Raw genomic sequence first — 16,680 nt, 5'->3', positions numbered from 1 at the left:
CAAACTAATGACAGAATATTATCATTGTTATTATTATTCTCTTTATGGAAAACATTACAAGCAATTGTCAAGGAGTTAATACAACACAGGTTTGTATGGTACTTTTTATACATATACAAAAATATTTTCTTGCTAAAGGTTTCTTGATCTTTTCATCATATTTCAGCTAAATTTGTTAGCTAACTTGCTAGCTTTAACATAACAATGAAAAACAAAATAGCTCTGTGCAAAGGTAAAAAATCCATCCAAGTCTGGGAAGTCTAGTCTAGTCTACTCCAGTCTGTGTGCTTTCCTGTCTGCAATGGAAAATATGTTATGATGTTATCTTGCTTCTCTGCAGAGAAGACCAGGAAGTAATGTATGCTGATGTTAGGTTCATGAACCCGGTAGATGAAGGAGGAGAAGAAGTGTTACATAACCAAGCCAAGTTTTCACAGTTATCTCATTACAACAAACTGACATGATGATGACCGAATCATAACTATTTCTAATGCCAAGAGTATGCAAAGCAGTAATTGTTAGTACATAATTCCATATGTGTTCATTGATAGTTTTGATGCCTTCAGTGAGAATCTACAATGCAAATAGTCACGAAAATAAAGAAAAAACATTAAATGAGAAACTCTAGTACTCTATCATGTCATAAATAATATTAGGATATTCTAGTTTTGAGCACGGCCAAATATTGAACATACTGTCAGCCCTTTTCCACTGAATGTTAACTAAAAGCCAGTATAACACACACAGTCAAATTCTATTAATCCAGCATCATGTTTCTTTATGTCATAATGGCCAGTGTTGGGTGACGTCTAACCCTAAAAAAGCAAAGAAGAGGAAGATGGCGTGAGAAATTAAAGTTAGCCTCAGAACATGAACATTACAAACAAAAAGGATGATGTACTCACAAGCAGTGTTGGCAAAGTTACTTGAAAAAAGTAATCAGTAACTAATTACTGATTAGTAATTTGTTTGTTATGTAATGTTACTTCACTGATTACTTATTTTCAAAAGTAATGAATTACTTAGTTACTTAGTTACTTTTTAAAAACACGATTTACAACCTGAATAGGTAATAAAGCAATAGATCTTTCAGCCCAATTCTACTTTTTCTGCATAATCAATCAAATGGAAAAGTCTCTTTTTAAAACTTGTTTTATTAGTTTTAATCTTTTAACTTTATGCATCACGCAAAAATTTAATTATATGCAACATCTCTGACTGGAAGAAATTTGTTTTTTGTTGAGGATAAGTTAAACCTGATTACTCCTGTAAGAAGATTTGCAAGCTGTGGAATAAATTTTTGTTATATCTTTTCACATCGGAGTCCTGTGGAAGTTTTTCTCTTTCCTCTTCAAACTAACGTATACGAGTGGAACACGGGAAAACTGGTCTCACTGCTATACAATATGTATCTGTATATATAGTAGTGTGTTACCAAGCTTCATAAAAGAAACTCTTATTTTTTTAGTAATTATTAATTATATTATATATTTGCATATATAGTCATCTGTAAATACGAGTGCTGTCAGCATTAATCTCGTTAAAATGACTTTAATACCATAACCACATTAACATGGCAAATCTCTGTTAGCGAGTTATCGTGGATCGCCCTGTGCGTGGGGCTGCACTGCGTAAACTTAATGTGATGGCAGACAGGATGGAGCTCAGTGTTATGGAGCTTTGGGAGGAACTGTGAAAATCCAGCTGATGGACAGCACCTCAGAAATACATCGATACCAATTGTTAAAGAATTCATTAAAAATACTAGATGTAATATCAAAGAACAGAGATGTCTAATTTTTCCAGGAAATGGAACATTTAGGCTCAGTGACCTGAGCAGGAATGAAAAACCTTTAATTCAGATGGAAAAACATCAGGTGAGTGGACTTTACAGTTGTTTATTCAAAGTAATTTCTTTGCTGATGGGAAATAATGACATTGATAGATACATTTCACGTTATTTTGGTAATCTATACAATATATTTGCAATGACCTTTCATTCTTTCATTTATTATTCATACCTTTTGTCAAAAAATATATTTTGTTGATATATTTTTCTTCCACTCTGAAGTTTACCATGTTGCGTTTTGTTCTGCTTAGTACTGACAATTTTGTTGTACTATTGTACTAAGTATGACTGTGCAATGACAGTAAAGATTGTTTCCCTCTCCCTCATTTTCTCTCTTCTTCACTGGTCTGCATTTCTGTCATATAACACGACATAAATTCACCAAGTCATAGAATTTTGTTTGTGTTTAATTGCAAATACTGTGAATGTTTTTGAACTGAAGATGAAACTTAAACAAGTTCAGTCTCTTTTCTTTCCAGTCTCCCTAGATTACATTGACCCTGATGACTGAGAACCTAAAGACCCAAATTTACAGTATAATACCCACAGAGTATTATACTGTAGATTTGAGCACTGTCAAATGCTGAATATCTTGTCTGCTTATTTGTTCTTACAGTAACTTAGATTCCAGGTGGTAGGAAGATCCAGCCTAGAGAAAACTTTGATTTCCAGTAGGAATTCCATTAAGCAGTGCTTATGCGTCACAGTAGATATTTATTTTACATAGCAATGCTATTCAGGTCTTTTTGTCAACAAAGAAAAATCCTGCACCTACAAGAGAAGAGGATGGTCAGATTATCTCTGTAGGAAAAGAGTTAGGCATGTATTTCTCATTGCCTAGCAACACTCCCATTGCCATGGCAACCACCTCTTGTCCTCCGGTCAGGCTTGTAGAGTTAAAGAAGGGGAGAAGAGAGCATTACATAACAGCAGGTCCTGATTGCATTTCCATCCTCTTCAATGCACATACCACACTCCAGAAATGACAAACTATTATTCTTTGTGTCTTCCCTGGTGGACTTTTCTATCCACTGAGCTGATGTGAAGGTAAGTTAAGGTTAAAGGTTTCTACTTCTTTGACCCAGGTGTCATCCACTTATCTTTACCAGTGGCAAGGTGTTGTCCCTACGAAAGATTCAAAAGCTCTTACTTTCCATTTCTTCTATGTAAGGTTTGGCTACGGTGGGTGACACTGGAGAGCCCATGGCACATTCATGTTTGTATCTGTATTAACCTTCATTGTATTTAGAATATGTGGTGAAGAGGCAGAGGCCTAACAGTGTGCAGGTCTGATCAGGGGTGAAGCTGGTTCTGTTTTCTAAGGATCTGTCTTGCTGTATTGATTTTCTGAAAGTCTCCACTCTCTCAGTTGTAGGTATGCGAGTGAAGTGTCAAAACACACTGGTCTATCGGGTTATTGTCTCCCCAGAAACACTTCCCTTGTGCTTTTGGAAATCTGTTTTTTCCTTTTTCTGCTTTGTTTTTTCCTATTTCTGTTGTTGTTTTTCCCTATTTCTGTTGTTGTTGTTTTTCCCTATTTCTGTTCCCCCCCTATTTCTGTTGTCGTTTTTCATATTTCTGTTGTGCTTTGTGTGCTTTTGCAGCATTTTTCTTATTGCTGGTGTTTTCTTAAGCTGCAGACAGTTTGGCCTCTCGCTGCCACCATAAGTTATAGGTGTTTTGTTGTGATTTGGTGATATGTAAATACAATGGAAGGGAATTTATTTCAGCATTTTTTTAAAAAGCAGTCGCAGAGCAGATGATTTTGTAATTTAGTGAATGTTTGGAATGACGAAACGGTAAGAAAAAAGACTGAGAATATGAACAGTAACAGATAGGATGCAGCAGGAGTGAGTTTGAGAACAAATTGGAATGGATTGGAAAATATTCTGATTTGCAGGAACATCTCCACACACATCTCACTGGTCAGAGACTGCAAAAGGAGAGTGTTTCGGAGCATGGGTCAAGGTGTAATTATGTCAGTGCATGAGAAAAAACATCCTTACAGAAAGCTGAGCATTAAAATCAATCAAGTAGCGGTCCCCAACCTTTTTCGCGCCACAGACCAATTTAATGTCAGACAATATTTTCACGGACCGGCCTTTAAGATGTCGTGAATAAATACAACACAATAAAATGATACAATCAAGACAAAAACTGTGTTATTTTGTAAATATAATAAGAAACGCAAATTCACTGTGTAATTGTGTAACTTTATTAGCAGCGTCCTCCTGAAAATGCGCCAACAACATTGGGAGTAACATCCTCCTTTCTGCCCCTTAATGCTCTCTGGTTGTTATGGTAACGTAAATATTTCTTTCAAAATTAGACACACAACTACAAAGACCCAGAGAAAGCTAGTTAATGATAAAAACCCAGAAAACCATACATTTCACACCCGAGCCTCAACTCTCGCAGCCTGGTACCAAATGACTCACTGACTGGTACCAGTCCGTCGCCTGGGGGTTGGGAACCGCTGATTCAGAGTATTTAGAAAGAAGTTTCCTTCAACTCTGACTGCTGAACTGTTGAACTAGGTCCTAAAAAACATGATATGCCATTAAACAGCAGCTACACAATCATTCAAAAGGTTTGGAGGACATAAAGAACAGGGCCTTTGTAAACACCCAAATCATGATCCTGGAAACCTGAAGCTGAAAAATCCATTACACATGTGTTTGAGTCTGTTGTTGAAACCTCATCGAACTCACTGGTGAGGAAAACTGTTCTATGACATCATCACTGCTACAGCAGCATACAGGAAGACAGACCTGTGACAGCTTTCCTGTGAATCTGATGCAGGAGCTAGAGCGCGTCTACAGAGCTAAAGCACCAGCTGAAGAAGAAGAAGAAGCTGTTATGGTGTCATGTGGCATTGTAGGCTATGCTAGCTTTGTGTCAGTAATTTTGCCGGAAGAGGAAACTGAACCTTTGTCAGAAGCAGCATTCAACATGTTGCTTGAATGTTCACACAGCAGCAGTCTGCCTCTGAGCTGTACAGCTCTTAACCTGCTACTCTTCTTCAGATGATGCACAATGGTGTGATTGTGTTGCCTCATTAAGAGAACTTGTGCTGGATTATCGTGCCATGAAAAGAGGGGAAAAAAACAGATGCTGGTTTGAAAGTTGAAAGTCAAAAGCATGTTACCTCACGTCGAGTGCCAGCAGTACAAGTTCAACATTAAATCTGAATATTGAACATGGATGGATAATTGATATGGATCTTTTTGTGCCTTTTATTGAGTTGTAAATTCTGTTTCACCGTAACATTTACCTTTTGGATGACAGCACAAAGACAGAGAGGAGGAGAGAGGGAGAGAAAGGGAGACAGCAGAAGCGACAAGATGGAGAAAAAAAAGAAATTTGATAGAGTGGTTACATGGCACCATAGTTGTAACATCTGGTGGAGAGTCCCAGATTTTAAGCACTATGGATGTGTCCCCAAGAAAGATGGTTTAAAAGAGGAGGGAAAGAAGCCATCTATGTCCACTGTGAATGACCATCTTTGAACAGAGGCGGTGGTTTACGACACCAACTGTCTGCCATCTATAATCCAGTTTTGAGATCCCTTCCCAGACACCTTAATTCCCACTCACATTCTGGGCCATTTGACCTCAATAAATCACATCATAGGATTGGACTGGTTTCACAATGGGTTCACCCGAAACTTTGGCTGATTGTGAATCACAGCCGTTTTCCCTCCTTGGTTTGTGTGATTAGGCAGAGGATCAATGACCATGACCCTCTTGGGGACACTCCCAAAGGCCTAAAATATGGGACTCTCCACCAATTGCTCTTAGAACTGAAGAAGCTTCTCAGATGAGAGGTGAAACCTCTTCAAGGAAACTTAAAGCAGTCCTCATGTTTTAATTTCCAAGCTCCTTAGATTACACTTGTTGCAACATCTTCAGAATAAGACTCAGAATCGGAATACTTTATAAATCTTGTGGCACAAAGTTGTATTGCATACCTAGTTTGACTCTAGTTTGAGGCCCTGAGTTGTAAAGGAGATGAAATTCTGGCCTTTCAGAGCTGCAGTAAATGTTCTGCTTTGTTTCCAGAAACTTGCAGCCTATTGTTAAAAAAGAGCGGATACAGTGGGAAAACACTGTTTTAACAAAACAGTGGAGATTTTGTTAAAGATTTAAAATGAGAAAAAAATCTAAAATAATAAAATAAATTACAAACTGTATAAGTATCTTTGTTCTTTTTTTTTGCATCAACCTTAGATGAAGATAAAAATATTTTAGAATGATTTCTTTATGTTTCTGTATGTTTTAGATAACAGAACAACTTTTCTCAGAATTCATACTGAACACAAACACTGGACAAAAGTAGACCTCAGCTGCAACATTTTATTTTGTCCCTGACCTCCAACCAGTCGCAGCAGACTGCCACCCCTCTCTGGGCCTTGTTGTGCTGGAGGTTTCTTTCTGTTATAAAAGAGACTTCTTCCTTCCCACTGTCGCCAAGTGCTTGCTCACAGGGAGTCATCTGATTGTTGTGGTTTGGTGCTTTATAAATACAACTGAACTTAACAGAACTTCACATTTCATGTAATGTGTGTTATTGTACTATCAAACTATGAGTACTGTTGGAGTAATGACCCTGGTGTCCTTAATGATAAAAAGATAAATGTTGTTTATTTTGAGAGCTGAATTTTTGTGGTTCTGAATATCATGACAATATGCTCCTCTCACTTTACCTTGACACCCGACCGTTTCAACATTCACTTCGGAAATTAGTCAGACCTCTGTCACATTTAGCTCACACCATCCAGTTGATCAGTTTGTGATTATTTTATTATTGAAGGCAAAATTAAGAGTGAATCAGAAAAAAATATTTAAGGCAATCAGTTTTAAATCAGTTTTACATTTAGAATAAAGGCCAAATATATCTAGACACCACAGACCAAGTTGACATGTCTTGAATAAATCTGATATGCATGTAAAATCAGTACCTGTCTTTATATTTTTGACCATACGTTGCACTGGATATTGATTGATCTTTTTGATTAATAATTGATTCATTACACAATTTATTTAAAGATAATAGACGCTGATAGTATTTGATGTCAGTGATTTCCTCCATTCAGCAGCATTCAGCTTTCATCTGCAACTGAAAGAAAATTTTATTTCAGAGTTTCAATACCGAACTACAGTGTTTTAGAAAAGAATCAGTGTTTTTTCCTGAACCACCTAAAAGCACGGTGTCTAAGAGCAGATTCACATTTTCCTCTCAATGTTGAATGTGCTTAACTTTTTGCTGTTATAAATGCTAAAATTAAAGAGCAGGAAAAAAAACAAATCTGAATTACTTACAGTGACAGCTGTAAGCCACCTCCAGGTACTTGTAGGTGCCATAACATGGGTCTCCAAACACAGAGCCGCTCACTTTGACAGTACAGCTGCTTTTCCCGTTACAGCTGTGGATTCAGGCAAAAGTGAGTTGGCAGAGGCCAACTATATGTTGTGAAGAGAAGATATAAGGCTGAAGAAAGAGAGTCGGCAACTGTACCTCTCGGCTACTTTGTTTATTTGCTTTGAGCATTGGACATTTTGGAGCTGAGAGGCTGGACGATTGAAAGAGCATGTAGTTGCATCATGACGTCCGTAATCAGCTCTGCGAATAAGTAAAACCTGTCCTTCATCTGATGAAGAGCAAACATTAAAGATTTAAACACGTATTTAACTTTAACTTCATTTGTATCTTTATCAGATGAATCCAGAGACACACAAAGAAAGAGGAACTGTGCTCTCACCGCACTGAAGGTTTGCCAGAGAATCGTCACATGTCACACTGTGGACTGACAAAGTGACAACAAGGAACATTAGAAACATGGACATTCACAGATTTGACTGAATATTAGTTTCTTATTACAGATGTAATTTACTGGCTGGGAAGCAGGCGTAGGTGGTGTCCACGTATTTGTAAATGCCGTAGCACGGATCAGAAGTATGGAAGAGGACTGTATTTATTTCACATACCTTCTGACCATCACATCTGCAGGGAGACAAAGGTGGGTTAAAGTGATCAATTAATGATTGATATAAAGTGCTCAGATTTGTGTACCTGCTCTTGACAACCTTCAGGGCGCCATCCTGGGAACATTGTGTATTTTTAAGCTGTTCTGCAGGTCTCCCCACACTGCAGGTTTCTGCATCTGTCCTTCCGAACAGAACTGATTGCACAATGATCACCCCATTCTCTGTTTTACAGAAAGCATGGGAAAGAAAGTTCAAAAGGAGGAACTCATGAGAAATGCATAAGGTGTGCAGCACAAGAGGAAAACCCAAGGCTCTTTATGTTTTTCAATAATCAGAGAATGCCTTCATTTCTGTAGATCTGGGGTATTACATTGAATCTGAAAGATCATATGAGTCACAAGCATAAACTGTAGTTTCACTAAATAAAGCACAAAAAGAACTGAAACCTTAACAGGTTATCCTCCTCAGCAAAGTGTTTACTGAGGTCAGAGATCTGCAGGGGGTAAGCTAATTATCTTACAGACATAGAATCAGACTTCTGTTTACAACCAGAGAAGCCGTCTCCTGCTGGAAATGAGAAAGAATTGAGATTACCTCACAACTGGGTTTATATTTGAGTGATAGCAAAGAGCTATAAAAAACCTTAAACATAGAGATTATTTTCATGTTACCACAGCTCAGGCGTTGTACATTGTCGGGGCTGTCACAGGTGATCACCCTCTCTGTTGACACTGGGAAGTGGGCTAAAGGACCAGTTCTAGGAAAGCCTGAAATGGAAAATAACTCCATAATTAGTAAGTCTTGGATAAATGAAGCATACTACAGTAGGGCCTTTATTCATCTGTTTGCTCCTAAAGCAAATATGAACGAATATAAAATATAGCACCGCTATAGCGCTTTGGAACGGGCGAGGTGCCCACGGCAGCACCTGCTGCTGTTTGAGAGTAAGAGCGATACGCGCTTTCAAGTCAAAAAGTCGTCATAAATAAGTCTCCAATAACACCAGAAAAAGTCGCCAGATTTGTCTCTAGTCGCTTTTTAGAAAAAAAGTCGCTCAGTTGCTCGTTAAATATAACGTCCCACACCCAGACAGTAAATGCTTTTTATTATGTGTGATAAACAGGATATTAAGGCAATTGGTCAAAAGTTGGAGGAAAGTCACAGTTCTCCTCACTTGGCTGAGATCCAGCACACATCTCTTCCGCTGCAACTTTCTCGGCATCACCTTATTGTAGATGCCGCTTCACCCATTACCATGGCAACCACCTCTTACCTTCTTGCATAGGAATGCATAGGTCTATACCAGGGGTCGGCAACCCTGGTATAGACAACCCAGTCGTGGCACGCGAAGGGTTAACTGATGGCACGACCATAGCTGGACTGGCCATCGGGCATACTGGGCATTTGCTCAGTGGGCCGATGGTGATTTTCCATTTTTATGGACCGATGATTTTTTTTTTGTAACGGTATAAATAATGAAAGGTGGTGGATTGGCCAGATGCTGGCCGGTGTGTGAAAATAACTCAGTTGTTTGGTGGCGGATATGGCGGGGCTTCCACAGATTCAGTAACATTACCAAGTGGTGGAGACCAGCAGGTGGATGAGAGAAAGGGGAGGCAGGAGGAGGAGAGACCGAAGCGGCTGCTGGTCCGAGTGTCAGGTGAACTGAACTACAGGTAAGAAGTTATGACCTGCAGTCTATCTGGGTCAGATATAAACCAAGTTTAGGTGGAGTTTATTTTTGTTGTGCTGACTTTTTACAGTCAGTTACAATAACTCGTACTGCATGCTAGCTAGCATACAGCTGGGTGGGTGCTATGATGTTACTGATAGTGAACTTTATTTTATTCATGAGGTTAGTTAGTAGAGTTGCCAACCGTCCCGTAAAAAGACGGAATCGTCCCGTATTCAGAGAAAATATTACGCGTATTGAGGTGAAAAGGAACACAGTTTGTCCCGTACTTCAGCTAGGATGAAGCACGTTTTATTTTCTGATCAAACCAGAAAGCTTTAATGAGCAGCTAGATTTGTCTCGCATTAACTGGCTGAGTTAATGCCAGTTAATGCAACATCGAAGCAGCTGGAATCCACAGCTGTGTGTGTTCATGGAGCTTGCATTTTCACCTGCTGGACATCACTATCTGACAAGTTTAACTGTCTTCAGAACATTGCAGAGGCCAGTATTTGGCTCTACATATCTATGTGAACAGATTTTCTCTCACATGAAGAGTGCAGTCTGAATGCTGGACACTCGGAGACCTGTGTCTCTGAGTGAGAGACCAGAGATTAGAATGTATTAACAAACATGCCATATTGGCCCAGTTTATTTTTCTTATCATTGTTGTGAGGAGACCATGAATAGCATTTGCATTTTCTGTTGTACAGTTCATTTGCTGTTATGGAGTTCTTGTTATGGATAAAAAGTGTCTTTTTTATTTTTTTTTGTTTCAAAATACTTGATAACTATTTGCTGATAGCTGCAAACATCTCCGAACAAATATAATTCTATAAAGTGGTTCTATATATTGTGTAACTGTTAATATAGAGCGTTATTAAATTTATTGCTAATGCAATCATATGGCACACTGACTTCTGAGGAAATTTTAGATGGCACACGTCATCAGAAAGGTTGCCTATACCCCTGGTCTATACCCAACACCATAACAGCACCTGATATATGGCCTTGTCTTGTGGGTACCACAACCCCATCCACATTCTTGTGAAGGGGGCTGAGTCTGTTAGTATCAGAGTGAATCCTATTCTACAAACTATTCTATTATTCTACTAACTATTCTACAATACACTGTGTGCAGTAAAGAATAAAATGTGTGATGCTAATTGTGAGATATTAACCTTAAAGGTAAAATAAATAAAAATACAATAAAAAATAAATAAATAAAATAAATCCCAACAGTATCAGTGTTCTTCTTGAATGAATTCTGAGTAAGTCTCATGTGTAATGTAAATGGCTGAGCATGATGCAGGTGAATCAGAAGTAACTTATGGTAGCGACAATGGGGACGTGTCCCTACCGTTTTAATGACTACCAAAAGCTACTACCACTAATTTAACATCAGTTTCACAGGGAACTATTATTGGTTACTGAAATGTTCCTATCACTCAAGACCTCAATAAATCAAATAGAGTTTCCAGAGTTTAACTAAAGGATTAATCCCTAATGGTAATGGGACTAAAAACCTATCAGAGGTTCTTGTTGTTAGTGGCTTATCACATTCAAGTATTCACACAGCACAAAATTCACCATACTGTACATAAAGCATAACCAATTTGCAAATCCAGGGTACCTCTTTGGAAGAAACTTGGAGTATGAAGGAGTCTTAGGGCCACATCAAAAAGAAAAATATTATTGTTCATTTTGAGAGAAAAGAAGAAATACAATGAACAGATGTAAGGATAGCAATGGACACAGCCCCATGCAGTAAAGAGGGTGGATGTTGTATCACAGACACAGTAAGTGCTGAGCATTTGCAATTTAATTTTGAAATTTTGACTGTAATCTCAAAGTGAACAATATTACTTTTTATGTGGTCGTAACACTCCATCGTACTTGAGTGAAAGCACAGAACAATGGGTTTAAATGACTAGTGTGGCTAAAGTATTGGGATAAAAGAAAGGCACATTTGGATAAACAATTGCTGAACATTTAACAATTACCTGAAGTCATGAGTACACATGTTGCTGCAAGCACTGAAACACAAAAAAGAAACCTCAGTGTTAGATGGTGCATGAACTACAGCTGATTTATTCATTTATCTTCTGTATTAAGTTAACAGTGTTTCAGATGGACTTTAATTTACCTCAAAACACAAATGACAATAAAGAAAACCCAAAGAAAAAATGGATGTTAAATACACCACTTACTGATCAAACAAAAATCATATAAATGATACATTAAGAACAACCTTTTGGGTGGAAAGATTTTTTTGTACTCACACAGTGTGCTGCTGAGTCTGGAGGACAGCATGGTGTTAGAGCTGGTTTCAGTGAAGAGCTGAGCCGATGGTGCAGCAAACCAGGGACCTGATTTATTTATACTGTTTGACTAAGGCAAGATGTCAAATTATTTCTCGTGATGTGCAACATCCTGAAACAGGAAACAGGATTTCACCTTAGATAAACGCAAAAGACAAACAGAATACACAAACTCAAAAAAGATACATATCTGATGGAAAATTTCGTATCCTGTGACTGCCTGCTGGCTCCTCACGCACCTCGTCCACCACCTCCGGTTGCCAAGGTGCCCCACGCAGCTCCTCCACCTCTTTCCCACTGCTCGGATACACCGGTGTTGATGGCATCAGTGGTGTCGACCCGGGCCGGAGCAGTGCCGCCAGCCTCCGAGTCTTCACCCTCGCCTGGTCCAGCTTCAGACTCATCCTCGCCTGCAGCGGCTTCATCATCCTCGCCTGCAGCAGCCTTTGCTTCTGCCTCTGCGTTGCCTGGTCCAGCTTTGGCTTCAGCTTTGCCGTCGCCTGGTCCAGCTTCAGCTCCAGCTTCAGCTCCAGCTTCAGCTTCGCCCGGTCCAGCTTCAGCTTCAGCTTCGCCCGGTCCAGCTTCAGCCTCTGCTTCGCCTGGTCCAGCTTCGGCTTCTGCTTCAGCTTCAGCCTTGCCTGGTCCAGCTTCAGCTTCTGCTTCAGCTTCAGCATCGCCTGGTCCAGCTTCGGCTTCGGCTTCTGCTTCAGCTTCAGCTTCAGCTTCAGCTTCAGCTTCAGCGTCGCCTGGTCCAGCCTCCGTGTCTTCGCCTTCAACGTCGCCTGGTTCAGCCTTGTCTGGGTCTGCTGTTAACCGGCCACTTTCCAGGCTATTGGTCGGGCGCCATGGCCGTCGTGGGTGGTCCCCAGACCCACTTCGCCTGAGTCGCCGCCACTGCCTTCTGCACGGCTGGCCCCCGGACCAGTGTTATCGCCGCCGCTGCCTTCCGCACGGTCGGCCCCCTGAACTGTTTCCACATCGCCGCCGTTGCCGTCCGCACGGTCGGCCCCCTGAACTGCCTGCTTGTCGCCGCCGTTGCCGTCCACATGGTTGGCCCTCGGGCTCCTGTGTTTTCGGCCCCCTGAAGTGTTCTGTTTTGGACTTTGTTTTCTTGAGCCCCAGTGTGTTTCTTTTTTTGTCTTCTTTTGGTTTTGGACTCGTGTTCTGTTTTGTGACCTTCTAGTGCTCCTGTTTTGTTTTGCTCCGAGTGTTTCCCTCCTGTTTCCCATCCTCTGATTACTGGTGTGTGTATTTATAGTGTGTGTTCACCCGTCTGTGTTGTTCCCCTCGGTCTCCCTGCGTCTCTCCGTCCGTCTCTCCGTCCGTCTCTTTGTGTATTTCCTCGTACCTCCCTGCATCTTGGTTTCTGGTTAGTTCTGTTAGTTTTTCCAGTTTAGGTTTTCTTAGTTCATGCTCACCCTCGCCATTTCCGTTTGTATCCACTTTTGTTCAATAAATACTCACCTGCACCAGAGCTGCTGCATTTTGGGTCCTTTCTACAAACTCCACACGTCTGCCACACCGGACGTGGCGCTTCCAACACTTCTTTTAGAGTGTGATATTTATTTATAATGATATGATTTCAACTACCTACTTTTCCTCAAAATAGTAAATATTTTAAAAACAAACAAATCTGTAATCAAATTCAACTTTATTATCATTTCTGCACTAGGCCATGCCTCACCTCTGGTAAAACATTTCCTGCAAATCCTTCCCTACCATTTTGAATAAACCTGCTAACAAAACACCAAAACCAGTCACATAATATCCTTCAGAATTACTATGATGCATTTTCGTGATACTGACTAATCGAAAACAATTCCCTATATTTAATGCAAAAAGTGGGAATGTTAATGAAACTTCTTTGTTTTGGATCTCACTTGGCTGTCTGTTTGTCCTGCAGCAGCCACTGTATGATCATTTTGAAGGTTCCAGTCGCTTGTGCTGTTGTACTGTATCAGGTTTACTGGGCGACATTTTTTTTTGTCTATTATCTACCCATGTATGTCTGTGAGAGCAGGTTAAACAACAGAACCATTGGTCTGCATGTGCAGTTTAGCTGGTTTATAATGGTTATATTTTTATATTGGTAGGACAAACTCTTTATGAACCCATCAAACATGTCAATGCCAGTTTATTTCAACATGCACAACAGTAGCAGCAATCACAGAAATCACGTCCAAAGATGTTAAGATGGAGGAAGACAGGACGAAAGAAGTGCTTCTAATAACTGGTTGTTATTAGGTAATAACTGGTTGACAGGTGTGACAACTGTCAGTGGTTTCTTTATCATGTCACATGAGGGGAGGCCTCTAGAAGGTTATCATTTCAAGTATAGGGGCCATGTGCAGGTATGAAAGGGATGGTCTGTTGGCTTTTTCTTTCTTCTACACCCGCCATCACAAAGACATTACTTCCTCTGATAATAATTGTTTTACAATGCTTCCAAGATTTAATTGAATACGTGATCTATCTGGTCTTAATTGCTTTACTTAATTCAAAGGGGCGATCGTGGCTCAAGAGTTGGCAGTTCGTCTTGTAATCAGAAGGTTGCTGGTTCGAGCCCCGGCTCGGACAGTCTAAGTTGTTGTGTCCTTGGGCAAGCCACTTCACCCACTGGTGATGGCCAGAGGGGCCGATGGCGCGATATGGCAGCCTGGCTTCTGTCTGTCTGCCCCAGGGCAGTTGTGGCTACAACTGTAGCTTGACACACACCAGTGTGTGAATGTGAGAGTGAATGAATAGTGGAATTGTAAAGTGCTTTGAGGGCCTCAAAAAGCTCTATACAAATGCAATCCATTGTTATTAATTTGGGGTTTAAATGTGGGAAATCTTCCAAAGCATTTTTTGAAGGTTAAACTTTACTCTCTTCTGTTCTGTTCAGGCAGTCCTTCTCTATCTGATGAATGCAGTGCTCTGTGCAAAGTCTGGAGAAAGCAACTCTTTAGTGTCTGACTATGCACATAAACACTTTTGGGATATTTTATGTAACAATGGTTATTAAACTTCATTATTTTTTCCTGGTTATTTCATGACTAAAAATGCATTTCAAGTTTCAGTATAAAAAAAACTCATATTACAACCCAGGTGTTTTTTCTTTTGTAGAAAATGTGGGGCACAGTCAAGAACCCTATTTAGTTACATTTATTTATGTACATTTAGAGGATAAATGCAGAACAACCTTTGCTGGCCACTGGCTTTGTTAGCAAGCACATCACTCATGTACCTTAAAAGATAACACTGCTGACAGAACAAATATTGAAACCGCCGTGAGTAAACATTCTTTAAAACAATGGGTGATAATTTTCAGACAGTAAAAACAAGGAACCAGTTGTTTGGATTGTGCCTAAAAATCTTCATAGAACTAATTCAGTCACAAAGCAGCAACGTGATGCTGTAACATCACAAAATCAGACAGCATTGGAGGTGTTCGAGGAACAGCTTCAACAGAAGTACTAAAGGAAACAAAAAGAAGCCCGAAGATACATTTAAAATGAAATAAAACATTTATACAGGCAATTCAAGGTCATTGAGTCATCACAGACAAACACTTCCTGTTTGTACAGTCTGTACAAGCATACTGTGCAAATATCTGTGCTTCTATTCTGTGAAATGACACTCACCAGCTTTCTTGGAGAACGTATCCTTGTCACCAAACAAAAGATCAGTTTAAACCCAAAGACAAACTGCTGTTTCTGTTATTGTGGTCATTAGTAATCTAGTGTACAACTTGGAAATGATCTGCCATTATAAAAGGCACACATGTGTGCACAAACACACATCTGTAACAACACTGCTGAACTTGTCAGACTTTAACAAGTCTGATGAGCTCAAACCTGTTGCATCACTCGTACAGAGATCAGATGAAATAAATATATTAAAAAAAAAAAAAATTCCCCACTCGCCCCTGCGGGCGGTCAATCCTTCGAGCTCGGGTCCTCTACCAGAGGCCTGGGAGCTTGAGGGTCCTGCGCAGTATCTTAGCTGTTCCCAGGACTGCGCTCTTCTGGACAGAGATCTCCGATGTTATTCCCGGGATCTGCTGGAGCCACTCGCCTAGCTTGGGAGTCACCGCACCTAGTGCTCCGATTACCACGGGGACCACCGTTACCTTCACCCTCCACATCCTCTCGAGCTCTTCTCTGAGCCCTTGGTATTTCTCCAGCTTCTCGTGTTCCTTCTTCCTGATATTGCTGTCATTCGGAACCGCTACATCGATCACTACGGCCGTCTTCTTCTGTTTGTCTACCACCACTATGTCCGGTTGGTTAGCCACCACCATTTTGTCCGTCTGTATCTGGAAGTCCCACAGGATCTTAGCTCGGTCATTCTCCACCACCCTTGGGGGCATCTCCCATTTTGACCTCGGGACTTCCAGGTTATACTCGGCACAGATGTTCCTGTACACTATGCCGGCCACTTGGTTATGGCGTTCCATGTATGCCTTGCCTGCTAGCATCTTGCACCCTGCTGTTATGTGCTGGATTGTCTCTGGGGCATCTTTACACAGCCTGCACCTGGGGTCTTGCCTGGTGTGATAGACCCCAGCCTCTATGGATCTTGTACTCAGAGCTTGTTCTTGTGCTGCCATGATTAGTGCCTCTGTGCTGTCTTTCAGTCCAGCTTTGTCCAGCCACTGGTAGGATTTCTGGATATCAGCCACCTCCTCTATCTGCCGGTGGTACATACCGTGCAGGGGCCTGTCCTTCCATGATGGTTCCTCGTCTCCCTCCTCTTTCTTGGGTTTCTGCTGCCTGAAACCCAAGAAACCCAAGCAGCAGGCAGCATATATATATATATATATATATATATATATATACACGATACACAAAATTCACGGTTCGGTTCGGT

The 16,680-nt window shown here is 40.5% G+C and overlaps 1 protein-coding gene across 1 annotated transcript; it reads right to left on the bottom strand.

The window, feature by feature from the left end:
* Positions 1 to 6,633: 6,633 nt before the first annotated feature.
* Positions 6,634 to 11,873, bottom strand: LOC146717604 (L-rhamnose-binding lectin CSL2-like). The gene is made up of 9 exons (XM_085478381.1): positions 11,791 to 11,873; positions 11,512 to 11,544; positions 8,508 to 8,603; positions 7,922 to 8,057; positions 7,743 to 7,852; positions 7,611 to 7,655; positions 7,367 to 7,499; positions 7,171 to 7,274; positions 6,634 to 6,967 (listed from the first exon to the last, which is right to left on the bottom strand). The coding sequence occupies exons 1-9, from the start codon at positions 11,819 to 11,821 to the stop codon at positions 6,951 to 6,953; spliced, it is 705 nt and encodes a 234-aa protein (XP_085334507.1). The 5' UTR covers positions 11,822 to 11,873; the 3' UTR covers positions 6,634 to 6,950.
* Between the last annotated feature and the right edge of the window lie 4,807 nt (positions 11,874 to 16,680).

Source organism: Copadichromis virginalis, linkage group LG2, assembly GCF_057382275.1.
Source record: "Copadichromis virginalis isolate Kocher_CV1m ecotype Utaka linkage group LG2, C_Virginalis_male_GT1.1, whole genome shotgun sequence".
Classification (NCBI taxonomy): domain Eukaryota; kingdom Metazoa; phylum Chordata; class Actinopteri; order Cichliformes; family Cichlidae; genus Copadichromis; species Copadichromis virginalis.
This window is presented reverse-complemented; position numbering and strand designations above follow the sequence as displayed.

Excerpts from the sequence above, each read along its gene's own strand:
- LOC146717604 (XM_085478381.1), bottom strand. The coding sequence starts at position 11,821 with ATGCTGTCCTCCAGACTCAGCAGCACACTGT. Across the intron at positions 7,853-7,921 it reads CTGAAGGTTGTCAAGAGCAG|ATGTGATGGTCAGAAGGTAT; the intron begins GTACACAAATCT and ends GTCTCCCTGCAG. Across the intron at positions 7,275-7,366 it reads ATAAACAAAGTAGCCGAGAG|CTGTAACGGGAAAAGCAGCT; the intron begins GTACAGTTGCCG and ends CTGAATCCACAG.